The sequence below is a fragment of the Passer domesticus genome, chromosome 29 (genome assembly GCF_036417665.1).
Source record: "Passer domesticus isolate bPasDom1 chromosome 29, bPasDom1.hap1, whole genome shotgun sequence".
In the NCBI taxonomy this organism is placed as follows: Eukaryota; Metazoa; Chordata; class Aves; order Passeriformes; family Passeridae; genus Passer; species Passer domesticus.
Window position 1 is genome coordinate 1,604,884 of NC_087502.1, and position 26,901 is coordinate 1,631,784.

At 53.4% G+C, this 26,901-nt stretch overlaps 2 protein-coding genes across 5 annotated transcripts in view; both read right to left on the reverse strand.

Moving 5' to 3' along the window:
• Window positions 1-26,901, reverse strand: part of LOC135287382 (zinc finger protein 664-like) — a 257,242-nt gene that overhangs the window by 140,869 nt on the left and 89,472 nt on the right. The window lies entirely within an intron of this gene.
• On the reverse strand, window positions 19,707-26,789 carry LOC135287346 (uncharacterized). 4 transcript variants are annotated; one of them, XM_064400692.1, is made up of 16 exons: window positions 26,727-26,780; window positions 26,507-26,624; window positions 26,133-26,207; window positions 25,672-25,776; window positions 25,126-25,321; window positions 23,887-23,984; window positions 23,642-23,791; window positions 23,322-23,473; window positions 22,883-23,027; window positions 22,611-22,760; window positions 22,291-22,467; window positions 21,250-21,405; window positions 20,763-20,864; window positions 20,400-20,502; window positions 20,198-20,257; window positions 19,707-20,118 (listed from the first exon to the last, which is right to left on the reverse strand). In XM_064400692.1, exons 1-16 carry the CDS (start codon window positions 26,774-26,776, stop codon window positions 19,982-19,984), a joined length of 1,974 nt encoding a protein of 657 aa, XP_064256762.1. In that variant the 5' UTR covers window positions 26,777-26,780; the 3' UTR covers window positions 19,707-19,981. The 4 variants fall into 4 exon arrangements, with proteins under 4 accessions (XP_064256762.1, XP_064256761.1, XP_064256760.1 ...); XM_064400691.1 differs by having other exon boundaries at window positions 25,126-25,291; window positions 26,507-26,789; XM_064400690.1 differs by having other exon boundaries at window positions 26,507-26,789.

A 26,901-nucleotide genomic window follows, 5' to 3' on the forward strand; every position in this document is an offset into this window, starting at 1 on the left:
TTTTTATAAAAATCCTTGTTTTGGAAATATTCTATGACTGATCAGAACTCCTCAGCATGTCAGAGCTTCATGAGCATTTCAGCTCCCATGCACCAGAAATACTGAGAGTTGTATTCACAGAGTCTGCAGGCATTGGGATGTTCCAGCTTCCTAAAGATGGCTCCAGGAGCTACCGCTGCATTGTCCTGCAGCCAGAGGTTCCTGTGCCAAGGGCTGGCAGTGATTCTGCCCCAGGCACTTCTCAGCACCTTCCCAGCCCTGACTGATTGAAGCTCTCTGTGCCTCTGGACTGTGCCTGCGGTGGCTGCAGGCAGTGCCCCAGCCCTGCTGAGCTGGCAGAAGAGCTGCTCATCAAGAGAAATGTGCTTTTGAAGCTCTTCTTGCTTGCCAGGAGCTGCCTCTGTGCCAGGAGCCCGGCCCAGCTCAGCAGCACCAGACACAGCACCACTTTAATGACCCTGTGGGGCTTTGTGCTCAGGCCCTGAACATCAGTCCCTGAGAGGCAGCTGAAGAAACCTCTCCACAACTCCAAGTCAGAATCCAGTTTCAAAGTTTCTTGGACTTTTAATGGATCCCAATGAGGGACAGGACAGGGAAAGTGTCCCCAGGCCCCAGGCAGAGCAGAGAACTGGAGGCAGTGATGACAGGTGGGGACAAAGAGAAGCCAAGTCTTGGTGCCCTGGGGCATAGCAGGGTCTGTGCCACCAAGGGCTGGGAGGAGACACCTTGTCCTGAGGCCCTGGGGCCTCCTGGCACAACCCCAGCCAGGCTGGGCACTGTCAGCCCCTTGTCCTGCCCTCAGCATCCCCCCCTAGCCCACATCCCAGTGGCCTCAAGGATCTGCTGGAAGGAGTCCCTGGGGAGCCTTGCTCAGCAATGGCCCTGGGGGCTCCTGAATGCTCCCAGGGAATGCAGGTTTTTCAAAGGACTTTGGGTTTGGCTTTTGCCTTGAATTTCTGAGAGGTTTGTGCAATCATGGCCTCCAATTATCTGCTGTAATTAGTCCCTTGAGTTTCTCTGTCAGTAGCAACATTCACTGGGACTCATTAATGGTCAGGGTACTTCAGTTATTTTAAGGTACTTGATGTTTGCCTTTCGATGCAGACTCTATGAGAAAGATTTTGCAGTCACACCCTCCAATTATCTGCTTTAACGAGTCCCTTGAGAGCCTTTATTAGTAATGACACTCAGTGGGGCTTATTAATGCTTTGAGGTTCTCAAGATTTTTAAGGTACTTTGGATTTTCCTTTCCACACTGAGTCTCTGAGAGGTTTTTGTGCCATCCTGGCCTCCCATTCTCTCCTCCAAGGAGTCCATGAGGAGCCTGTGTTGGGGTGGGCCTCAGTGGGACCATTCATGCTTTGAGATACTCTGGGTGTTTTCTCTGACTTTGACTCTTGAAAAGGTTTTTGCAATCTCCTTTCGGGCCCTGAGGTTCCACTGCTCAGCTCTAAATGCACCATGGGGCTCATTAGGATCAAGCAGTCCTGACAAACCATGGCTCTGTCTTGATTTCCCTCTCCTCTAGTGCAGTTCATCAGGAATGTTTTTCTAGTGATTTTGATTCGCCATTTTGAGATTTCTTGGCCAATGCATCAATTATTGTGGTGGGCTCAGTGCTGGCTAATTACCAGTGCACTCACTAAAATATTCTTACTCATTTCCTGCTGTGAGATAGGATTACGAGAAAGACAAAGTAGGCTAAAAACTTTAAAAGCATATAAAGAAAAGTTTATTAACAGCAACTAAAAGAAAGAGTATTTAGAATCAGAACAAAACTTTCAGAATACTTCTCCTCTCGCTGCAACCTTTGCTTTCTTACTGACATTGTAAAGAGACAAAACCTAAATTTTGAGTCAGTTTACCACCACTAGAATAATCTTGCTTCAGTTCCCTTAGGGAGAGGAGTCTCTCTTTCATGCAATGGAGACTTCTCTGTACGAAAACAGTTCTCTCATGGATCTCAATTCCCATGAATAGCAGCTGCCCAGAAAATCAGCAATCATGAAGTACCTCCCGTTTTTTCACAGCTTTCCCACAGTTGTGTTTATGGGCCATGTCAACTTATGGGGCATTAGTTTAAATATGGGCTGTTTAAGAGCAAAGGTTTTCTTCATCTGTTTCTGAAATCATCTTCATCTCTGGGAACAGAGGTCTTTTTCTTCTCTCCCTGAGGCACAGGGTCTCATCACTCTTCTCTCTTTCTCTGTTCAAATGTCTCATGGGATCACAGCTACTTCGACATTTCCTTACTTTAGTATGGAGGCCTGTCACGTCAAGGGCCCCAGGCTGGATTATAATAGACATTGACTGCATGATTCACAGAAGGTTGATCAATAATCTTTATTAAGAAACCCATACTTTTTTAACCTAGTTCACTACAGCTGGACCTAATGGGTCCTCCAATACAAAACCCATCACCACTGGCTAATTAAGAAACCACCCTTTGGTAAACAAATCTTTGTAATACATTCCACAAGTTCAAAATACCAGATGCAGCAAGTTAAGATATGAATTGTTCCTCTTTTTTTTTTTTTTCTGATCTTCTCATAGGCTTTCCCAAAACAATGCCTGGGAAATTTGTGTTTCGTTCTGTGACCCGAAAGTTGCTGCCACAGAAGCCTTTGCTGAACAAGACATCTCCACATACTTTTCAATGCATTATAGGGAAAAAGAGAGTCTGATGTATCACTTACATCCTTCTCGGTATCTTTTCAAGAGGATTTCAGCCTAAAGATCAAGGCATCTCCTCATCCCTCCCATCTGGGACTCAACTTCCCCTTCACTGACCTCGGTGTCTTCATGGTGCTCCTCTATGTTCCTGCACTTTGTCCTTTTCTCTCACTCGAGGGAGGATGGAAGCACTAAAAGAGTTAATATCTCTCCCGGGGCCTGCAGATGGCTCCGTGACCCCGGGCGGGCTCGGTCCTTGCGGCCGGAGCTGTTTTACGATGGAGGTTTCTGCAGCGGCTGCGCTGGGGCTGTGTCAGGATGGGCCGCGCTGGGGCAGGGCCAGGATCTCAGCAGCCAGGCCAGAACACAGCAGCAGCACGGCCGGGGCCCATGGCTTCTCCTCCCCCTGCCCGGGGCTTGCGGGTGAGCCCCAAGGGTGGCAGAATCTTGGCCGAGCCAGCCCGGCCCGGGGCTGCTCCTGGGGCCCGGCGGATCCTGGCTGGGCCCGGGCTGGCGGCGGGGCAGGGCTCGGTAGTGCCCAGGTGTTGGCAACCGCAGCCATGGCCCGGCCCGGCCTCGGCCCCGTGGCCTCCCCTGCCCTGCCCGGCAGCCGATGGGGCCTGGGGGGCTCCCTGGGATGGGGCCTGGCCCCACGGCAGGAGCCGCCCGGCCCGGCCTGGCTGAGACGGGGGCTGGGCCAGCCTTGTTACCTCTTTGCTGGCCAGAAAGAAAAGAGACCCTCCCAGGCTTTCTCATCTTTAACATGTGTCTGCACAGAGGCATGTACAGGTTCCTTAGTGATTTAACAAATTGTCAGTTCTCAAAGCTAATCACTGATTGGGTTTTTTGTCAGACACAGAGGAAACTGTTGCAGCTTCTCTTAGAATATCACTCCCGTGATGCAAAACCCCCACAACAGCACAGAGCACAGAGCTCCTTTGACCATATGTAGTGGTCTTGTGCCCGAGATCTCAAAACTCCTCCTTGAAAGATCTCTGGGCCCTCTCCAAGGTGCTTTCAAATGAAAATATTCAGCTCCTAATCTAAGAAAATCACCAGAGGACAGGGCTAGCCTGACCAGTCTGTCCTGGCTACTTTTGTCTGGGAGCAATCCTTGGATTTACAGAATTTGGGAGGCCAAATTCTATTTTTGGCCACGGCAGCTGGACATGAAAGCCATTTTATTCCATAGAAATGAGGGAACAGAGCTCCACTGTTTCAAGGGCAGATGCAAAGTGACCACCAGAGGCCAAGGCCAGCCAGAGCTGCCGGATTTTGTTCTGAGAAATACTCTTGCATGTAAGAAATATTTTAGGGAGAGTATCAATTTTGGCAATGGGTATCTGAAAAGTGGGAGAGTTCTTTTCCACAGCAAGGATAGCATGGAGCCCCAGTGTTCCAGGAGCTGAGGAGAGGCAGCCCTTGACATCCCAAGATCAGCCAGACCTGTCAGGTGGCCCCTGGGAGGCCAAGCCAGCCAGACCTGTTCCATGTTCCCTCGGTTCCATGGGGCCCCACAGTGTCCCAATGGTCCCTTGCTTCCTTGAGGCCCTGAGGTGCCATAATGCCCCCTTGGTGACACGAGGCCCTGAAGGGTCCTAATGGTCTCCATGGTTCCATCAGGCCCCACAGAGTCACAATGGTCTCTGGGTTCCATGAAGCCCTGCTGTGTCACCATGGCCCCTTGGTTCCATGGGCTCCAGTGGTGCCACAATGATCTCCTGCGTTTCATGAGGGCCCACAGTGTCCCAGTGATCTCCATGGGAAGGAAAGAACCCAGCCCCAGTGTCGCAGGGGCAGTCACCAGAGACCAAGGCCAACCAGACTTTGCGGTACTGGCAAATTTTGCCTGGGAGCAACCCTTGGATATACAGAATTTTGGAGGTGGAATCTCAATTTCAGACATGGATGCCCAGAGGAGAAGGACGGTTCTTTACCATTGGAAGAAAATCATAGAACATTGTTGTTTCAGGGGCAGATGAAAGGCAGTCATCAGAGGCCTAGACCAGCCAGACCTCTCTGTGTCCTGGTAACTTTTGTCTGAAAGCAACCCTTGGACATAGGGAATTTTGGAGGTGGAATCCCAATTTCGGCCACTTCTGTGTAGATAAGTAGGACAGTTCTTTTTCATAGAAGGGAAAGCTCCGAGCCTGAGTGTTTCAAAGGCAGAAGAGGAGAGAGGGGGCTCCTGGGCGGCCAAGACATCCAGACCTGTTTGTCCTGCAGCTTTTGTCATGGCAGAATGCTTGGATATATTCAATTTGGGAGGAGGAATCTCAATTTTGACCACGGACACTTTGAGAAGAAGGACAGTTCTTTTCCATTGGAAGGAAAGCACAGAGCCCCAGTGTTTGGAAAGCAGGTGAGAGGGAGCTCCCAAGAGGCCAAGGGCAGCCAGACCTGTCTGTCCTGGAAACTTTCACTTGGGAGCAGTTCCTGATGTACACAGTTTTGGAGGTGGAATCCCAGTTTTGGACACGGGCACCTGGTCAACATGGATGTTTTTTTCTTATAGGAAAGAAAGTGTGAATTCCAAGTGTTCTGGAAGAAGATGAGAGGTAGCCACCCTTAGGCCAAACCAGCCAGATCTGTCTCTTTTGGCACCTTTTGTCTAGGGACTATCCTTGGACATAGGACATTTTGGAGGAGGAATCTCAATTTTGGCTGTGGAGGCCTGGACAAGAAGAAGAATTCTTTTCATTGGGAAGGAAAGCACAGAGCCCCAGTGTTTCGGAGGTAGATGAGTGCCAGCCCTCAGGAAGCCAAGGCCAGCCAAACTTGTCAGTCCTGGCAGCTTTTGTCTAGGAGCTATACTTGGATATAGGGAATTCTGGAGGCAGATGCCCAATTTTGGCTATGGGTGCCTGGTCAAGATGGATGGTTTTTTCCCATCAAAAAGAAAAGCACATGGTGCCAGTGTTTCAAAGGCAGATGAAAGGTGCCCTCCGGTTAGCCAAGGCAGCCAGATCTGTCTGTCCTGGCAGATTTCATCTGGGAACAATCTTTGCATGTAAAGAAATTCAAAGGAGGAATCCCAGTTTTGGCAATGGGCCCTTGGAGGACAAGGACTGTTCTCTCCAGTAGGAAGGAAAGCCCGGAGCCCCAGTGCTTCAAGGGCAGATGAGAAGCAGCCCTCGACATGCCAAGGTCAGCTGGACCTGTCAGGTGGTCCCCAGGAGGCCCAGCCAGCCAGACCTGTTCTGCGTTCTCTTGGTTTCCTGGGACCCCACAGTGTCACAATGGTCTCCTTGATTCCATGAGGCACCAGAGTGTCACATGGCCCCTTGGTTCCATGAGGTTCTGGAGTGTCACCATGGTTGCTGTCAGAGGCTGGATGAGATCGATGTCCCAAGATACCTTGGGATGCTCAGAATGCCCGTGTGGGGCCAGGCCCGGGTCAGGCCTTGGTTTGTGGTGGGACAGAGCCCCGCCCCCAGCCCTGACAGAGCTGTCAATCTCACAACATGATGCACTATCCAATCTCTGATTGGCTGAGCTGTCAATCAATCACACACCTGCAGCTGGTGTTACCTTGACTCTGATTGGACAAGCCACTGGCAGTCCCACCCCAGGGGCGGGCCCATGAAGGCCCAGGGGGTTAAAAGCCGGAGCACGAGGCCAGCTCCTGCTCTGGATCCTGCCTTGCGCTGGAGTTCTGCTGTCAGTGATGCTGGAACACGAGCCATTTGTTCCTAAGTGTGTGTCTTTCTATAGATCTTCTGTCTTTCTGTTGTTCTCTATTTCTTCTCCTTCTAATACTACTTATCTTGAATATTTTTTGGGTAACTTAGCATCTCAATGGTTAAAGGTTTTTAGGTTAAATGTGTGGGAATCCAGGGCACAGGGAATATTTCTCTGTCTGCTCTGAGGGGTCCTGCCTTCAGAGAAACACTGCCTTTAACTGTCACTCATGAAGAGGACTTCCAAGACTTTGAGATATATGAGAATTTACCAAAGTGTGAAGTAGGTAATAGAGAGTAGTATAGTATGTTACTAGGGTGAGAAATTTAGGTTTTGGGATTTTTAGTATGGTGCAGATAGGAAGCATGAAGAAGGAATTTTGGTGTTATCCCTGTCTTCTTCTTCCTCTTCATCTACTCCATTTTCTGCAGTATTAGTGGCACTGGGTGATTGGCCAAGGAAAGCACAGTGCAGAGGTTAGGTGGACAGTCAAGGGATGAGTTCTTGGTAGATAAGTAGAAATAATGTACATTTTAAGAGTTAATTGGATGAGACAACTTTGAAAGACCTGGAAACTGTACATTTTCCATCCCACTGAGCCTGGTGTGCACAGCATGCAAAACTTTATGTAAGATAAGAACAAACAAGAAGCTGAAGACCAAAAAAGTCCCATGAGTCTCTTTTTCCCTAGCACAGAACTGCTAAAGGAGTGTTTCCCCCATCCAGAGAGCCCCCAGAAGGGTCCAACGTAAAACAAACATCAATAACTGGTGTCCTGACAATGTTTGTAATAAGTGTTTTTTTCCATAAAGTTGTTTAATGAAGAGTATTTTCTTAATTAGTCAAGGATGTAAAATGTGTTGATTAAATGAGCACTGAGGTCCACCTGTAGCAAACCAAGGTATAAAAGAAGAGGACTGAATAAATGGGTGCCTTTTAGCCCTTAGTCTTCTGATCTGAGTCTGTGTCATCTCTGACTCAGTGGTGACATTTCGGGATCCTTTCTGCACCGCATGACCAAACAGGAGCTTCTCCAATAAACTTTGCCTGAAGCTCCCACTGTGCCCATGACAGGAACCCCTGTGAGTGTCTGGGACATCCCGGCTCTTTGGCAGCCTGGGGACTCCTGGGATGTCACCATGGAGCCCCTGTGAGTGCCTGTGACAGATCAGTGCCTTGCAGCCCAAGGTGCCCTGGGATGTCACCATGGAATGGCTGTGACTGCCTCTGCCCACAGGGCTCTTTACCATCCCCAAAAACCCCTGGGAGGTGTCCAAGGAGTCCCTGTCTCAGCGTGTGACATTCCAGCTCTTGAACAGCCCGGAGACTCTTGGAATGTCCCCATGGAACCCCTCTGAGGGCCTGTGACAAATCTGATCCTTAGCAGGCAACAATGCCCAGCCCCCTGTTGCTATGGTCAGTTTCCATGGCAACCATCCCCAACCCCCTGTTGCTGTGGTCAGTTTCCATGGCAGCCATCATCAGCCCCCTGTTGCTATGGTCAGTTTCCATGGCAACCATCCCAAGCCCCCCGTTGCTATGGTCAGTTTCCATGGCTACCATCAGCAGCCCCCTGTTGCTATGGTCAGTTTCCATGGCAACCATCACCAGCCCCCTGTTGCTATGATCAGTTTCCATGGCAATCATCATCAGCCCCCTGTTGCTATGGTCAGTTTCCATGGCAATCATCACCAGCCCCCTGTCGCTATGGTCAGTTTCCATGGCAACCATCCCCACCCCCCTGTTGCTGTGGTCAGTTTCCATGGCAACCATCACCAGACCCCTGTTGCTATGGTCAGTTTCCATGGCAGCCATCACCAGGACCCTGTTGCTATGGTCAGTTACCATGGCAACCATCCCCAGCCCCCTGTTGCTATGGTCAGTTTCCATGGCAGCCATCACCAGGACCCTGTTGCTATGGTCAGTTTCCATGGCAACCATCCCAAGCCCCCCGTTGCTATGGTCAGTTTCCATGGCTACCATCAGCAGCCCCCTGGTGCTATGGTCAGTTTCCATGGCAACCATCACCAGCCCCCTGTTGCTATGGTCAGTTTCCATGGCAATCATCATCAGCCCCCTGTTGCTATGGTCAGTTTCCATGGCAATCATCACCAGCCCCCTGTTGCTATGGTCAGTTTCCATGGCAACCATCCCCACCCCCCTGTTGCTGTGGTCAGTTTCCATGGCAACCATCACCAGACCCCTGTTGCTATGGTCAGTTTCCATGGCAGCCAATACCAGGACCCTGTTGCTATGGTCAGTTTCCACGGCAACCATCCCCAGCCCCTTGTTGCTATCGTCAGTTTCCATGGCAACCATCCCCGCCCCCCTGTTGCTATGGTCACTTTCCATGGCAACCATCACCAGGACCCTGTTGCTATGGTCAGTTTCCATGGCAACCATCACCAGGACCCTGTTGCTATGGTCAGTTTCCATGGCAGCAATCCCCAGCCCCCTGTTGCTATAGTCAGTTTCCATGGCAACCATCCCCAGCCCCCTGTTGCTATGCTCAGTCCTTCAGCAGCTCCATGCTGACCCCATGACAGGGGTCGTTGCCATGGACACCAGCTCAGGCCTGCAGCCAGAGCCCGTTGCCATGGCAACCATTGGCACTCCCATCCCCAGGGTCATGGGATCCCAGATCCACAGAATTGGCTGAGCTGGGAGGGGCCCATCAGGATCCTGGAGTCCAGCTGCTGGCACTGCACAGGACACCCCAACAATGCCAGCCTGGGCCTGGCAGTGTTGTCCAAACGCTGCTGGAGCTCAGAGAGCACTGGAGCTGGGAGCCTTCCCTGGGGAGCCTGGGCACTGCCCCAGCAGCCTCTGGGGAAAAACCTTTTCCTGAGATCCAACCTCAGCCTGCCCCGACTCAGCTGCAGCCGTTCCCTCCAGTCCTGTCCCTGGGCCCAGAGGGAAGAGGTTCCCACAGCCTCAGCCAGGGACCCGCTCCCAAGGCTGTTGCCATGGCCACCAGGGCTGGGACCAGCTGGGATGCTTGGATTCCAGGGGCCGGGCTTTAGGAATGGGTTTCCCCAATGTCCTGCTCCCACTAAAACCATGCTGCCGCTGGCTGCCCTCCTACCTCCCATGGAAATCACAAAAGGCAAAGATCCTGGGCTGGCATAAGAACAAGTTACTGAGAAAATCAATGAGATAAAAAACAAACAGGAACAGAAACAATGTTGATAACAGAAGGGATAAGAAAAACTATTTACATGGAAAAATACAACACAAATCCCTGGCTCTTCCAGGCCTAGTATTTCCTCCTGCCTGGAAAGGACACCCTTTCCTGCCCCTGGCAATGACCCGAGGTGGGAGTGAATGTAATGACATGGCCATGGCCAGACCTTCACGTTCTTCAATCCTACATCATGCCACTGGCAGGGGCAGGAATACAGACAGGTGTCTTCCGAGCATGGATCACAGTGAACATAGATCTCCAGGGCTCTTCCCAGTGTGGGTTCTCCAATGGTGGATGAAGCTGGAGAAGTGCAAGAAGCTCTTCCTGCAGTTGGGACATTTGCACGGCTTCCCTTACCAGTGCCTCCGTTGGTGTCTGGTCAAGTTGGAGCTCTAGGTGAAACTCTTCCCACACTGGGGACACTCATAGGGCCTCTCCCCAGTGTGGATGCGCCGGTGCCTGATGAGGTTGGAGTTGTGCTTGAAGCCCTTCCCTCAGTCGGGGCAGCAGAAGGGCCGCTCCTCTGTGTGAATCCGCTGGTGGCGCAGGAGACTGGAGCTGGTCTGAAACCTCTTCAGACAATGGGGACACTCGTAGGGCCTTTCCCCAGTGTGGATGCGTTCATGCCTGACGAGTTCTGAGCTGCACCTGAGGCCCTTCCCACACTCCCCACACTCGTAGGCCCATTCCCCAGTGTGGATCATCTGGTGGCTGATCAGGTGTGAGCTCTGCCTGAAGCTCTTCCCACACTCCAAGCACTTGTAGGGCTTCTCCCCACCATGAAGCGTCCCATGGGCCACCAGCTCTGATCCCTGGCTGAAGCTCTGTCCACCTTCCTGCCTCAGGGTGGGTCTTTCCTCCTCAGAGCACCCTGGGTTGGGTTTGCAGGCCCTCCTCCTGGGGGATCTCAGTGGCTTTTCCTCCCCGTTGGATTCCTGCCCTGTGGTGTCGCTCAAAATGGCCTCTTCCACAAGGTTCTGCCGCAGAGATTTGTCCTCCCTGGTCTCTAGGGAAGGCAGGACAAGGAGAGGATGAGATTGGCCTCCATGCCACAGGGAAATGGAAGAAGATCCCCCCAGTGCATCCCAAGATGGTGTTGGCAGAGGGGTTGTCCTTCAGCCAGGGACCATGCTGGGCTGGAGCAAGAGACAGGGGGAAAGAGGCACTGACTTCCTCCTCACCTCCCTGGGTGTCCTGGGGCATCTTCCTCTTCCTGGCAGCCTCCATCCACCCAAGGTTTGGGAATCAGAAATCCTGGTTTGGGGGAAAATACAATGTATGAGCACACTGGGTTAAGGGGTTCCTCCTGCCCATGTCCATCTCCAGTGTTGCGGCACATCCACAACGAGCCCCTGTGAGCAACCTGCACTCCCAGAGCCCGGAGCACGCTTGCTTAACCTGCTGATGGACAAGGCCAGAGACGGCTCTTTGTGCAGAGCTCCAAACACAGTTTATTGCAATGTAGAGGGTCCAGGGACAGAGACAAAATGGGGCTGAGGACACAGGGTTTGGTAAGGGGGGAAAGGGGCGGACCTCAGGGTCAAGGGCCAATGGGAACTGAGCACAGGTGGTGCAGAGGAGGGGCAGCCAACTGGGGAACCAATGAGGTAACAGGGGCAGAGCATTGCAGTAAACTGGGACCAATGGGGGACAGGAGAGGGGAGAACATTCTCAGGGAGCACATATAAGGAAAAAAAGGGCACTTGGGCTGATACAAATGAAGCTCCTGTACAGTCGCTGCTCTCCATTCCTTGTGCCCCTGGGCTCTCCTCTGGGGCTCTTGGAACACCCGGCAATGGAAAACAATCCATTTTGGTGCTCCCTAACCAGGCCACAACTGAAACTTTGTTCCTTTGCCCTGACTGCAGAGACCCCCAGGGCGTTTTCTGCACACAGTCCCAGCCCCCAGCGCTTGCTGAAGGCGCTCCCTGCAAATGTCACTGTGCCAGGGCCCTGTCCTTGCTGTCACCTGCTGGGGCTGGCCATGCACAGAGCTCCTGGACTTGCATTTCCAGCTGCTGTGCAGCCAAAGCTGAGGCATCTGCAGCTGCCTGAATGCAAAAACTGGAATAGGAGCCTCTCTCCAGGGGGAAATCTCCCCCTCCTGTCCCAGCCCTTGGCAATGCTGCCATTCTCTGCTGCTGCTGCTGGGGCACTGGGGGCTCTGGCTGAGCAGCAAAGGTGACCCTGAGCCAGGAGCTTTCCTTGGCTGCAACAAAGCCTCGGCAAGCAAAGCCCTTCCCAGCACTGTGCCTGTGCCAGGAGGGATTGTGCCAGCAGAGCTGACCCAAAATTTCTTCTCCCAGGCAGCTTTAGGAGACACAACATGGAGAAGCCAGAGCCCAGTCTCAGCTTTGCGCAGTCTTCCAGAAGAATCCTGTGTGTGAAGCAGCCTGGCAACAGGGTTTAGTGCCAGGGGAGGGGAACTCAGAGCCCTTTTCTGCCCTGTGGGCTGAGGCTCTGCATTTGCAATGGCCCTGCAGCTGCCAAAGGGGCCTTTTTGGCTCAGCAGAGAGCAGTTCTGCTGAAAACCTGTCCTAAACGTGCTTTTGCTGCAAATGTGCCCAATGAATTCTCATTTTTTGCAGCCCCAGGTCTTGTGTGAGTGTAGGTCTGGAAAGTGAAGGATGGAACAGCTCTTGTGGGGTGGAGTTTTCCTTTCCTTCTTTTGGTTTTTCTTATGTTTGTTTTGGTTTTTTGTTCTGTTTTGGTTGGTTTCTTTGTTTTTATATTTTTTTCTTTTTTTGGGGTTTTTTTTGGGGTTTTTTGGGTTTTTAGGTTTTTTGGTTTTGTTTTCTGTTTTGTAGGGGTGGTGGTGTTTTGTTTGGTTGGTTTTTTTTTTAGTTTTGGTGTGGTTTTGTTTGGGTTTTTTTAGTTTTTGTTTTGGTTTGGTTTGGTTTGGTTTTTTGTTTTTGTGGTATTTTTAATGAACTCCCCCTGTCAGCTCTGGGCAGAGCTGTGTAGCTGTGTCTGACACTTGTCTGTGGCACTGTGCAGGTGGCCAGGGGGACCTTCCCCGAGCTGTGTGCAGAGGAATCCACATCAGCCCAGGCCGGGCTGGGCAGTGGCCGCTCAGTTCCATGGACTGGACACGGCTCTGGACGCTTCCCTTGGAGCGTCTGCAGGGAGGGAACGCTGGGGCTGTCACTGCTGGGGTGTCACACACAGGGGAACGCTGGGGCTTTCACTGCTGGAATGTCACACACAGGGGAACGCTGGGGCTGTCACCACTGGGGTGTCACACACAGGGGAACGCTGGGGCTGTCACTGCTGGGGTGTCACAGACAGGGGAACGCTGGGGCTGTCACTGCTGGGGTGTCACACACAGGGGAACGCTGGGGCTGCCCCGCTCCTGCCCTGTCCCCAAACAGCTCTGCCAGCATCTTGAGGGGACACAGAGGCTGAGCCAAAGGGTGAGAATTGCATAAGGGGCTGAGATGGGAGGGACACATTGCAATCATGGAGTTACAGAATCACAGAATGACAGAATAATAGAATTACTGGGTTGGAAGAGACCTTCAAGAACACTGAATCCAACCCAGCCCTAACAGCACCTCAACTAAACCATGGCAACGAGTGCCACAACTAGTCTTTTTTAAAACATATCCAGGGACGATGACTCTACCACCTGCCCAGGCAATCCAATCCAATAATTTATCACCCTTTCTGTAAAGAAAATGTTTCTAACATCCAACCTCTATTTCCTTTGGTGCAGCTTAAGACTTTGTCCTCTGGTTCTGTCAGTTGTTGCCTGGAGAAAGAGACCAACCCCACTGGACTTACAACCAACTTTCAGGAAGTTGTAGAGTGCAATAAGGTCGCCTCTGAATCTTCTCTTCTCCTGGATAAACAACCTCAGCTCCCTCAGTCGTTCCTCACAGGATTTCTGTTCAAAAATCCTCACCAGCCTTGTTGCCCTTCTCTGGACACGCTCCAGCCCCTCCATGTCCTTCCTAAATTGGGGGGCCCAGAACTGGACACAGCAATCAAAGTATGGTGCCAGTCCAGGGGAAGAATGCCAAGTACACCAGGGCCAAGTGCAGGGGAAGAATGACCTCCCTGCTGCTGCTGGCCACACCATTCCTGATCCAGGCCAGGAGCCATTGGCCTTCGTGGCCACCAGGGCACACTGCTGGCTCATGTTCAGCCGGCTGTCGAGCAGGACCCCCAGGTCCCTTTGTGTCTGGGCACTGTGCAGCCACACCATCCCCAGCCTCTGGCATTGCAGGGGGTTATTGTGACCAAAATGCAGGACATGGGACATTGAGTCATTAAACTTCATCTGATTGGACTCTGCCCATCCATCCAACCATTCCAGGTCTCCCTACTGAGCCCTCTTGCCTTCCACCAGATGGACACACACTCCCAGCTCAGTGTCATCTGCAGATTTACTAATGAAAGACTCAATCCCCTCATCCATGTGGTCAATAAAAATATTGAACAGAGCTGGCCCCAGCACAGAGCCCTGAGGGACAGCACTGGTGCCTGGCTGCCAGCTGGATGCAGCAGCGCTCACCAGCACTCTCTGGGCCGGCCATGCAGCCAGTTCTGAACCCAGCACAGAGTGCTCCTGTCCCAGCCCTGGGCTGCAGCTTTTCAAGGAGTGTGCTGGGGGAGACAGTGCCAAAGGCCTTGCTGGAGTCCAAATAGACACACCCACAGCCTTTCCTGCATCCACCAGCAGGGTCACCTGGTCATAAAAGGAGACCAGGTTGGTCAAACAAGACCTACCCCTCCTAAACCCCTGCTGGCTGGGTCTGATGCCCTGGCCATCCTGTAAGTGCTGGGTGATGACACTCAGTATAAACTGTTCCATTTTCTTCCTGGGTACTGAGGTCAGACTGACTGGCCTGTAATTACCAGGATCCTCCTTCCCACCCTTGTTGTGAATGGGCGTCACATTGGGCAGCTTCCAGTCATCTGGAGCCTCCCCAGTGAGCCAGGACTGCTGGTAAATGATGGAGAGCAGCTTGGCAAGCTCATCAGCCAGCTCCCTCATCACTCTGGGGTGGATCCCATCTGGTCCCATGGATTTATGAATATCCAGCTGTCTCAGAAATTCTCTGACTGCCTCCTCCTGGATCACAGGGGACCCCTTCTGCTCCCTGATACCATCGACCAACCCAAGAGGGCAGTTTTCCTAAAGGCAAGTCATCTTCCCACTAAAGACTGAGGCAAAGAAGGTGTTAAGCACTTCTGCCTTCTCCTCATCTGCAGTTACTAAGTTCTCTCCCTCATCCGGTAAAGAACAAGGATTGGTCTTACCCTTCCTTTTACCATTAATATATTTGTAAAAACATTTTTTATTATCCTTTACTGAAGTCACCATTTTAAGTTCAAACTGATCTTTGGCCTCCCAGATTTTTTTTCTATATGCTCTAGCATTCCCCTTAAATACCTCCTGAGAGACCTGACCTTCCTTCCAAAGATAATACATTCTCTTTTTTATTCCTAAGTTACTTAAAACATATCAATTTATTGTCCCCTTACCTCTAATCTGCAATATGGCACATATTTATCACAAAGACACAAGAGATAACTGTATTACCACCCAATGAGATGGTAATGTTTATTAAATGTAGGCACAGGGTGAAGGGACTCAAAGCTGGGCACAGGATATGAGGTGTGACCTCACCAGCGCCCAGCACAGAGGGACAGTCAGAGCCTTGGTCCTGCTGGCCACACTATTGCTGACACAGAATTCCAGGATGCCCCTGGCATATTCCTCAGCACACTTCCATTCTCCCCCACTCCCCTATGAACTAAAGAATGGACATTTTCCTTGGCCCTCCTTTGTTCTTAATTTTTTTTTTAAAAACAGTCTTTCTATAGACTTTCACAGCAGCCTCCAGATTAAGTTCAAATGAAACTTTTCCCTCTCTGATGATTTTTCTACAGGAGGTCAGGGCTGAGGGCTGGGACCTATGGTGGGCTGGGCGGGAAAAGCCCTCTGGCACTTTGTCACATGGCTTCCTTGGAGATGTTTATGGAAGGAACAAAGGTGGGACAAGAGAGAGCTGCAGGTCACTGGGAGAGGAACAAGAGTAGGCAAAGTTGTGAGGGGCAAAGGCATTAAAAAGGCCTTTGTGTCCAGGGAATCATTCCAGGCCTCTGTGAGAAAGGCAGCTGTGCCCACCAGGCCTTTGTGACCCGCAGTGACATCGTGCCCAGAGGCCGTTGTGGTGAGGGTTCATGTCATGAAACCCTTGGGGCTGCCAGCCCCTGCAGTGACCACTCCCAGGAGAGCAGCTCTCTGAGGAGGCAGCAGCTTCTCTGGAGGCAGCAGCTCCCCTGGGTGATTGTGGCCAGTGTTCACCAGAGCGCTCCCACAATGCTGAAGAAGCAGGAGACAAATGCCCACGGCCAGCCCCGTGAGGGGCAGCCACTGCTGTACCAGCGGCGACAGGTGAGGGACAGGGATGGAGGGACAGCCTGCAGTGGGACCTGGGGGAAGCCCTGGGACACGGACAGCCAGGCCTGGCACCAGGCCATGCTCTGTGGAGGGGACAGGGCTGGGATGGCCCAGGCACAGCAATGCCCCAGAGGCAGCGAGCCCAGCTGGGAACCCGGCCCAGCCTGGTTGCTGTGGCCAGAACCTGCCTTGGGGCCTGGGCCGAGCCTGCAGGCACATGGGGGACACCGTGCCCATACAGCCGTCTCCATCCCGTGCCTCCTCCTGCTTCCCACAGGTGACCCACAGGCAGCCACAGGCGGCACCTCAGGTCACCTGGACGACCATCACACCCATCCCTGGGGACAGGCCCACTCTGTTCCCCATCTGCTCACGGAGCCCCACCAGGTCCTGCACACGCAGGGGCGGCCAGGAGGACGGGCGCTCAGTGCCCCGCAGCAGTGTCACAGGGCCACAGAGATTGTCCGTGTTGGACTTGCCACCTCTCCATGGCCCTCAGGTGACACTGGCACCTCCAGGCCAGCCCAGTGTTCAAATATCCAGAGTATCCACTGACAGGGTCAAGCTGCCCCCTCTGCCAGCAGCACCTGCAGCAGCAGCCTCTGGATCCTCTCCCAGGGGCACAGCATGTGCTGTGGGCCCCATGGCCAGGGGACAGCCAGAGCGTGTGCCACCTTCTCCATGGAGCACTCTGGCTGTGGGCAGAGCCCAGGGAACACCCTCCTTGGAGAGGACAACAGAAGGGCTCTGGCAGGGGTCAGCAGCAAGGCAGGGCCATTGCCTGCCACCCGTGACACCTGCACGTGGTGTGCTGCTCCACACTGGGGCCCAGCCGGCTTGGAAGCACCTGGGGCGCTCTGTGAAAGAGGGGATCATTGAGGTGCAGGAGGGGCATGGTAGCAACATCTACAAAGAGCTTTTTGGAGGCCTCAGGCCACACCTGTCAGCAAACAAGTCCATCATGTCCACCTGCACGCACAAACAGTCAGGTGCCCGCCAAGATATGGATGCAGAGCCCCAGGAGCTGCCCAGTGCTTCCAGCTCAACCAAGGGCTCCACAGAAAAGGCAGCAAAGTGCTCTGAGCTCCCGTCCCATGCCCAGTTGGCAGAGCAGAACTCTGTCTCTGGAAACTCACAGCTCTGGGACATTCCTGTAAAGGAGCTGGAGGAGGAAGAACTCCCAGAAGCACAGGCTGCAGAAGAGTGGGACCGAGACCTGCAGAGTCTGTGGCTTGCCCTGTTCTTGAAAGAGAATGAGGTAGAGGCAGAAGCTACTGCCCTGGCTGGAGACCTCTGGGATGAGGGCCCTGGCAAGCTCTGCCCCACATGAGAGCCTAGGGAAAGCTCAGGCTTCTCAGCTTCTCTTTTCTCTGGAGGCTCCTGTGAGGAAAGGGCAACTTGTCAGCCAGGCAAGCACACTGCACTTCACAAGCAGCTGTGCATGGGGCCTGATGATTTGCTGCAAATTACGCATAAAAAGAGAGAGGAGCTTGAGAAGCTGGAGGAAGAGAAAATGTATGCAGAGCTCTTTGTAGACATCTCCTCCTCCATAAGCAATGAAGAAAGCCCCATGACGTCCAGCTGCGTCCTCAGGGATCCATCAAGTGCCACCGTGGAACCACCTGCAGACCCCTTGGTGTCACACAGCGGTTGCAGTTTGACCAAAGACACCACAGGAGAGGCACACAACTACTCAGAGCTGTTGTCTCCTGAGCTGCTGGCAGACTTGGGCTCTGACTCTGAGGACTCACCATCCCTGGAAACTGCTGAACGAGCTCCTGGAGGAGTGGGTGCAAGAAGAAGCGGGGGGAGAGAGGGACAGAGAGGTAGAAAGCCCGTTGTCACTCCCTCCACGAGACCAAGATGAAGAGTTAGAGGTAGCACTGTCGTAGTTTGACTAGGAAGTGAGTTTCTGAAAAAGTTGTGGTCAAACCAATCAGTGGCCAGATTTGAAACTGGCTCCTGTTGTGGCCACTGGGAATCTGGATATGCCTCTGAGAACACACAGGGGTTAAAAGCAGAAGATTCCCAGAGGGGCTTTCTCTTTTGAGTCCAGTTGGTGAGTGGATCTGACCTCTCCCCTGCCCAGCTGTGTCTGGGTGGGGCAGGGGAGGCCATGCGGCCTGTGGGAAGGGAGGCCGGAGCCCTGCAAGGTGCAGGGGTGGAGGAGACCTGGGATGTTTGGGCAGCCCCCCCTCTGGGAGAGAGTGATAGAGACTGTGCTGGCTTGAAATTTGATATCTTGTGCCTGGCACCATGGCCAGGAGAAGAAGGGGGGACAAGGTGCCCCCAGCAGACCGTGGCTGAGGTTTTAACCCCTTTGGTGCTGAGACAATGGAAGCTGTAAAAAACATTGATCCTCCCCAGCTGAGAATTGAGAGGGGACAGAGGATGGGCAAGTGAAAAGAAGGTTTGAGTGAGAGAAAAAATGCCAGCAGCTGAGAAGCGCCCTAGATGGAGGAGATGATGGCAGTGGCCTTTTGGCTGGACTTCCCTCTTACATGGCCACAGGACAGAACCAATTTCTTCCTGTAATGTAGACACTGCACCTTGGGAGAGGTGGTTGGCCAGAAGCCAGAAGTGACAAAGCTGTTATAAGAAGTAGAGGGAACAGAGACTGATGGGGAGGGTGTTCTGGAGCCCTCTGCCTTCAGCGGAGAAGGATCTCTGTTCATGAGACCCCCAGGCCCCAGGAGAGTGAATATGGGGGGGACAGGTGTCCCAAATTGTGACAGGCGGCCACTTCTTGGAACTGGGCAAGGCATTCTTAAAAGGACCTAAGAAGCAGTTTGGATCCATGGCCAGTACTGAGAGCACTGGACATGGAAGGAAGATGGTCACCACGGCAGATTCTCTTTGGGCGGCTGCCACGTGTGACATGGAAGCACAGGAGGTTCCAACTGTGTTTCCTGCGATGGCCCATGGTGCAAGAGGGAGACTCCTCTCTCCTGATGAACTGGGGGGAGGTTGTGTGAAGGATAGTATTGGACTGAGAATTGAGTGTTAGAGGGGATTGAGTGTTAGAGGGGTGGGGGGAGGAGGTGTGTTTTGGAGGGGTTCCATTGTGGATTGTGTGTGTTTTGGTTTTTTTTCCCTTTTGTTTCTATGTTATAGATGAATAAAGTGTTGTCTTTTCCCTCCATTCCCAAGTTGGAGCCTGGTTTGTTGTGTTTCCTGGTCACATCTCACAGTAACCATTTTGGAAACACACCTTTCATGGGGGCACTGGCATTGTGCCAGGGTCAAACCATGACACCGTGCATCCTGGATTGCCCCATCCCGGGGGCAGAATCCATCCCCTGTGTTTGTTGGTCTCCACATGGTTGCTGGTTGTCCCTTTGTCCCCTGTGTCCAGGTCTCTCCAAGGGCCTTCAGGCCTTCCAGGGAGCCAATAGCTCTTCCCATTTTGTACTGGCTGTGCGCTGCTCAGGATCCCTCCCAGTCCTGTGTCCAAGCCATTTATGGAGGTGTTGGGGAGCACAGGGCCGAGGATGGAGCCCTGCAGAACCCCACTAGTGACCGGGGCCAGCCTGATGCCACCCCAGGCACTGTCACCCTTTGTGCTCAAGCCTTGTGCCCATTGTCACCCATCACATGGCAGGTTTATCCAGCTGGCGCTGGGCAGTTTGTCCTGAAGGATCCTGGCAGAGACAGTCTGCAAATCTTTGCTGGAATCCCAGTCTTTTGGGAATTTTTACTGGCTTTCCTTGATGAACCAGATGGGTCACCTTGTCTTAAAAGGAAATTGACAAGCTATTATTTAAACACAAAGCTAACTTTATTTACAAATAAACTATGTACAGATATAGTTGGTTTGCCAACCATAATCCTTAGAACAAAGTGATGTCCAGGTTCAATGATGCCTGTGTTGATGAGGTGCTGACCAAGCCTGGATCCAACCACACCCAGAGCCTTCTCTGAGAAGAACCTCAGGAAGTCAGGAGTCCTTTCTGCACCTTGTGAATCAGCGGGAGGGTGTTCCTGCTCAGTCTTGCCTGAATGTGCCACTCTGGACACAAGAGGCCCCCAGCTCAGCGGTGCCAGCACCACAGAGAGCATCGGGACCCTGCTGGTGATTGCTGCTCCCTCAGCCTGCTCAGGATCAAGCTGGTCTGAGCTGCCAGGCAACAGATGAATTCACAGCCATCTTTCTCCAAGGCCTGAAGCTCTGTGACCAAAACAGAGCCGAGCTGAGTTCCTGTGTTTGCAGAGACCCCCCAGTCTCCCAGCCCTCGCTCCCCACTCACCTCTGACAATCAGAGCAGGCACCTCCGTGCTTTGGTCCTTGACATGCCGCATGATGGTCCCTGGGCACAGAGCTCTGTCAGCCCCTGCTGTTCCCCAGCATGCTCCCAGCAGCCAGGGCCCACCAGTAGCCTGGATGTGGCACTGGGCAAGGGCTGGGGGAGACAGGAGCTGCCCAAAGTGGGAGCCTGGGCTGGGGCTTACCAATGAACCTGATAGTCGAGTCTCGCACGCATTCCTGAGGGTCCTTCAGGTACTTCAGGCTCTGAAGAAGGTACTGCTCAGCCCTGCTGCTGTCCTTTTTCATCTGGAGAGACCATAAAGGTGTAAGCATTGGCACATACCCTCCAGGTGGCTGGAGCAGCCCCTCCTGCCAGCACCTCCATCACCAAGAGCCCTGTTCCCTCCCACTGGGTGCAGGAAGGGGAGATGGGCCTGGAGATGAGCCTGGAGAAGAGCCCTGTTCTTGAGCTGGGAACAAGGATGCAGCTCCAGGCTGTGGGGTCTCTTGCCTAGGCCCAGCTGCAGAGCCCATGGCCTGGCACAGTCCCTGGGGTGCATCCTCACCAAGCACTCAGCCATCTTCCAGGTCTGCTGTGTCTTCACCACATGCTTCATCTCCTTCCACTTGAGGAGCTCTGTGATGGCAAGGAGAGCATTCCTGGAGGCCTGTGGAACAGCAGAAGCTGGGACATGGCTCCAGGGCCTGGGAAAGGTGCCTCTGCCTTGAGGGAGCTGGGACACGCCCCTGCCAAAGCATCTGGGAATGGCCCCTAGGTACAGGGATAGAGGCTCAAATCCCTGCTCTCCAACACCTTTGGGGACCACACAGCACACATCCCACACCTTGGTGGTGCTGGGCTGGGGCTGAGCCCTGCTGCAGTAGGCAGGGCAGGGGTTGGGAATGGCCGTGCCAGCTTGTCCAGCCCTGCTGCACTGATTCTGCAGGGACCCTTCCCAGGGTCTGTGCTGGGGGGTGCTGCCCAGTGCCCCGGAGCCCCAGGGAGTGTCAGCCACCCCTCTCTGTGTCACTGCTCAGCCTTGACATCAGTACCTGGCCCACTTTGGGGGCCTCGTCGTTCATGTGAAGGATGAGCGGGGCCAAGACAGTGTGCACAAAGTTCTTCATCCACTTCTTCTCCTTCCCCACCACTGTCCTCACCAGGTCTCTGAAGGAGCTGATGCAGCTCTCCCGCACCCAGCTTTCCTCCTGGAAGGAACAAGGAGAGGTGAGCTTGGGAAACAGCAGCTGCCACCCATAATGAGGGGTGTAGCAAGAGCCTGAAAGAGAGATGTGGGACTGCAGGAGGTTCTTCAAAATGCTGTTTATTGTATCCAAGATGTTACAGCAGTGCAGGGTCCTGGGCGACAGAGCCTGTGCCTACAGCTGTCAGCTCCAGCTGTAGGCAAGCCTGAAGACCCTTTAATTTTGGTTCCAATGCATTATATACTTTTCTTTGCTGAGCATCTTAATACAGAAGAACCAATCTATATCTTAACTTTTACCCATAGCTTAGCATAACTACTATAATTACCATATTCGTGTTACTATTCTCCAATCGCTGAAAGTTAATATGTTACAGTTTAAGATAGAAGTTGTTTTCCAGTTTTCTTGCAGTGGAAAATTCTGAGACCTTTTTTCTGCTTGCAACGTTGGCAATCTTGTTTGCCTGTGCTATCTTTCTGCTTGGTAAAAATATCTTCTTGTTTGAGGTGGGTTTATCCTTTGCTCTAAGTGATAAAAACCCCCTTCTAACTAACATACCCTTTGCTTTCTTAGTTATCCAGTAAGAGTGGCTGGGCAATTCTTTTCTTCTGTATCAAAACTTGCTTCCATCCCTATTTCATTCTCAAGTTCTACATTCAGAAATCTTTCTGCCAAGCATCCATATCTGTGAGACTTTCTTGTCAAACTTTCATCCTTCCCAGCAGGGCGTGACAGCAGCTGAGGTGAGGGGCGATGCTTGGGGGCCAGATTGCAGAGTGGGGAGAAGCAGAATCCATGCCGGGAGAGCCCAGGGGAGCGGAGCCTGCCCCGAGTGCTGCTGTCACAGCCCAGTGCCCCTCTCAGGGCTGGGGCTCACATTGGCCTCACCTCATCAAAGTGGTACCAGAGTATCCTCGCCACATCTGCAGCAATGGAACTGGCCTCGGTCCTCTTCAAGCACTTCATCATGTTCTGGAGGACCATCAGGGCCATCATCACCAGAGACGTGCAGTTCTGCCGCAACAGGTTCATCAGGTCTGGCAGCAGCACCTTCATTTTTCTTGCCTGCAGGAAAGACAGTTTCCATTTGGTGAGCAGGCCCTGCCAGTCAGGGAGGCTGTTTGGAGCCGTGAGCCCTTGTCCTGACTCCCAGCCCAGGGTTCAAAGCCTGGCTTCCCCGTGTGTGCCCCTGACAGCACCCTGCTCACCCTGTCCTCTCTGTTAGACAGTGTGATGAGGGCCCTGAGCAGCAGGGAGGTTATCTCTCTGTCTGTGCTGTTGGCTGAATACAGCAGAAACCTGCAGGTTTTGTACAATGAAGCGAATTCCTCCTCTTGCACATCTTCGGAGGCCAGCAGCTGAAAGAAACCCTGCAGTGAGCAACTTTGCCCCTGGCAAAGCCAGCAGGGCTCCTCTGGCACAGCTTCTGCTTCCCCCACAGCTGAGGACAAGGGCACCAGAGCTTTTGCTGCTCACTCACAGCCAAGTAAGAGAGGCAGTCGTTTTCAGGAAAGGTGCGGAAAATGCCATTCTTCAGGTCCTGGAGTTGGACACGAAGCTCCTTCAAGACCTTCTCTACTGTCTGGGGCACCGAGAACATCACCTCCCACAAACTGAGGGCATTCCTGCAAGGCAGAGCACTGTCAGCAGGGCCTGGGCCAGCGCTGCAGGATGTGGGCTGCCTGGGGATCCTGCCCAGGCAGGGAGGAGATGCCTGAGGAGCAGCATGCTGGCTCTGGGCTAGCTCTGGCAGGCCCAGCCAGCTTTGGCTGCTGCAGGCCTGAATGACCCCCATCAGGGCTGGAAAGCGTGCTGGGATGGGGGGCCTGTCTCCTTGGTGGGGTCCTGCAGTGTTCTTGGGTTTGCCAGCCAGAGGGTCTCAGGGTCCCTCTCCCCACAGGGGCTTTTGGCACCAGTACCTATCTCCTCGTGGGGCGATCTGCAGCAGTGTTGTGACCACCTGCACAGGACTCCTGTCAGCCACCAAGAGAAGCAGGCAGTGGAGGCTGTGCTGGACTTGGATGTCTGTGACCAACCCAGTGTGGTAGATGTGGCTCACGATTTTTGGCACCTGGAGGGACACGGGTGAGGATGGTGCTGCCGCTGGAGCCGAGCTGCCCTTCCCATCCCTCTCTGCTGCCTCAGGGCGGCTCCAGGTGCCCAAAACATCTGGGTTTGGGAGGGATGGAGGGAGGCAGGAAGCCAACATGGCAGGGCAATCCAGACACAGGCCACTTACATCCGTCAGCCACCAGTCAGGGTCTCTCCCAGTCACCTCCAGCATGCTGAGAGCCACCTGATGATTGCAGGGAGATGAGTAGCGGAACATCGTAATGGTTGAGAGGATGATGTGTGTCCTCTCAGAAGGTCCCAGGTATTTTCCAACAGCCTGTGGCAGGAGGGAAAGGAACCCTGCTGATTCTGGGCCCCATTGCTTACACAAATGCTGTGGACAAGAGTCCCAGCAAGGGGAGCTCTCGGTACCTCGATGAAGTCCTTGGCATTGGGAGAATGAAGTGAGGAGCTGATCCCATCTTCCCAGTGTGCTTGGAGCTGTGCATTGTCCTCTGGCAGTGTCACACCTGAGGAGTGGGGAAACTTGGACACATCAGTGAGACACAGCTGCTGTGCCAGCAAGCCAACCACATCCTTGCTGGACTTCTGGATGCTAAGAATTTTAGACTTTTTGTGCTAACAGACTCTGACCCCCAGGAGAGCACTACATCTAACCTGAGGCCGTGAAAAAGACTTCCAAAATTAATTGATAGCACTGGGATTACAGGTGTATAGTTAATTAGAAATGTGCAATATCACAGGCTAGAAAACTTAAGAGTTGAAGGTTTTAGAATACAGAAATATATATAGGGCAAGATAGAAGTTTAAGGGCAGAGGCAGGTTGTTCTTCTTGACCTTCTTCCTTCTCCTTCATAAGTTTGAGTAGTATTTTGTAAGTGGACAGAAAAGTCCGCATTGTGGAATTCAAGTGATTAGTTATTAGCTTGAAAGAGAAAATAATTTAGGTGTCATTTCTTAATTAGATATTTTAGCCTTAAAAGACCTTGTAACAAGAGATCGCCATTGTTTGTCTTGATAATGAAAGACCACAGAAGTCACTGCCTGTGAGACTGGAACATTGATAAGTTAAACACAAGTCTTAAATGAGTCTAAACATGAAGCATCATCTCAAGTACCTTCAGTCTTGATCTCAACAGAAGAAAAAAATCTGAAAACCAGCACATCCTGACAGAGTTTGGGAACTGGGAATTGCTGGGGAGGAGTTGGTTGCAGCAGGAGGTGGTGCACGGGTGTAAAGGGCAGCCTTCCTCCAGTGTCTCCAGCCAGTGCTGCTGGCCCAGGAGGCTGCGAGCCCCTGGAGCTCTGCGTGCAGCCCCCAGCTGCACTGTGGCTGCAGTACTGGTCAGGGGGAAGGGCCCGTGGGGCTGGCGTGTGGCAGGGAAGGACACAAGCTCTCCGGGGCACCTGGGGAATGGGCGGAATGGGGCTGAGTCCTGTGTGGACGAGCAGCTCAGCTGCACAGGACCATCAAGAACTTGGGACAGAGAATGTGGGGAAGGAATAGAGATGATAGCTGTGATAGCCGTGCTGGGGACATGGTGGCACCTGCACCAGGCACAAGGGTCCATCAAAATGCCAGGGAAGACCAGCAGATAGATCAGGGGGTGTCACTGTGCAGGGGGATGCAGCCAGCACAGCTTCTCTTACGTTGCTGCTGAGAGATGAAATTGAGGAGGGCGTAGAGAGCATCCAGAGCCACATGGTTGGTCTTTTCTTCCTCAAATGCCATGAGGATGAGACATCCAAACACCTTCCCAAGGACTGGGATCTGGATCTGTCCACAGGCATCATCTCTTTCCTCATTTTGACCAGTCTGGGGGAGGCAGGCAGAAGAGCAGAATGGCTGAAGAAGAAGAATGGCTGAAGAAGAGCAGCTGAGGCCAAAAGCCTGACCCACACAGTGTATCCCAGGCTGGAGGTGGCTCAGAGCTTGGTAAGGCCCTGCAGGCCCCATCTCAGAGAATCACTGGACAGCAGCCCCAGCAGGGAGAGCTCCCTCCATGCTCCTTGGGCAGTCCCATCCGACAGAGGGCTGGGGCAGAGCCGGCTCCTGGCTGGGAAGCCCAGGGAAATGGAGGGACCAAGACCTTTCAGCTCAGAGCCTGAGCCCAGGCTGGCCTTGAAGGCACCTCGGAGCTGCAGCTCTACTGGCCATGGGGACAGGGAGATGGCTGGAGGGTGCCTGCTCCTCACCTCCAGAGTGGAACAGCTGGCCAGCCAATGGCTCAGGCTGCAAATCCTCTGCAAGGCCCTCTCCCGCACAACGGCTCTCTCAGAGCTGGTGAAGGTGAGCAGCACCTGGGCACAGAGAGGCTTAGGTGAGCCCTGGGAGCAGACACCAGCTCCTGTGGGATCAGCGTGGCTCTCTCCTCCTGGGCTGGACTCCTAGCATCCTTCAAGGCTTCCTTTCACCTCGAGCTCAGCCTCAGGAGGCTCCTGTGCCTGGGACAAAGGCCCCGGGCCAGCCTTGTGGCCAGGCAGGTGCCACTCTCTGCAGCCCCTGTACTCCAGCTGAGCCCCAGGGCAGGGCAGCGCCCTCCCTGCAGTGTGCTCTGCCTGCTCACAACTGGGCTGAGGACCATCCAGCCAGGAGTGGGCAACCCCCCCAGGGTAAGGAACAGTGCCCACACCCCCACTCTTTGCACAGGCCAGACCTCCAAGACGTCCTGCAGCACCTCGCCAGATTTGAGCACCACAGCCTTCAGCAGGATGTCCATGGCATCCACAGTCTGCAGGGAAGACAGAGAGTGATGGCAGGGATTCTGCTGCCCCTCCCACCCTGGAGACTGATCAGAATTCCCAGGGCAGGATGCCCTCACTGCCTGGGAGATCCAGGGACAGGCAGTGTCCTGCATGCACTAGCCTGTGATGCTGGACATGGCCCAGCCCTGGGAAGGGGATGGAAGGATGAAGGTGGGAAAGCAAAGCAAGAGCCTGCCATGCCTTGGATCTCTGATCATGAGGCAGCATGCGGTGGCCAAGAGCAGCCCAGAGGGCCTGGGGTTCCTGCAGCTCACCCAGCACTTACCTGAGTGTAGAGGGAAGCCTCCAGGCCCGTCATTTCCTCTTCTGGAGGAAGAAGAAGAACACTCTGAAAGGAGGAGCTGATCAGCTGTGTGTTGTCCAGCAGCTCGGGCAGCACAGAGCTGCAGAGAGAGAGGTTCCAGGTGGATACTGGTGATGGCAGCAGCATCTCAGGGCCTTGTGCAGGTGGACACAGAGCGTCCCTCAGAGGCACAAGCAGGTACCTCAGTTGGGTGATGGCCAGCATGGCAAGCAGCTGCAGCTCTGTGCGCATCTGCTTCTGGGGCTCCTCGCTCAGCAGCGCCTGTGGAGCACAGCTGGGCTGGGACCTGGCAGCTGCCAGCACCCAGTGCCACCAGCTCCTCACCCTGCACAAGCACTGCCCTCACAGGGTGCTGG

Coding starts and splice junctions, on each gene's coding strand:
- LOC135287346 (XM_064400690.1), bottom strand. CDS start 26,776: ATGCGCACAGAGCTGCAGCTGCTTGCCATGCTGGCCATCACCCAACTG. Junction 23,474..23,641: donor CTGACTGGTGGCTGACGGAT/GTAAGTGGCCTG, acceptor GTGTCCCTCCAG/GTGCCAAAAATCGTGAGCCA. Junction 20,503..20,762: donor GGAAGATGGCTGAGTGCTTG/GTGAGGATGCAC, acceptor TGGTCTCTCCAG/ATGAAAAAGGACAGCAGCAG.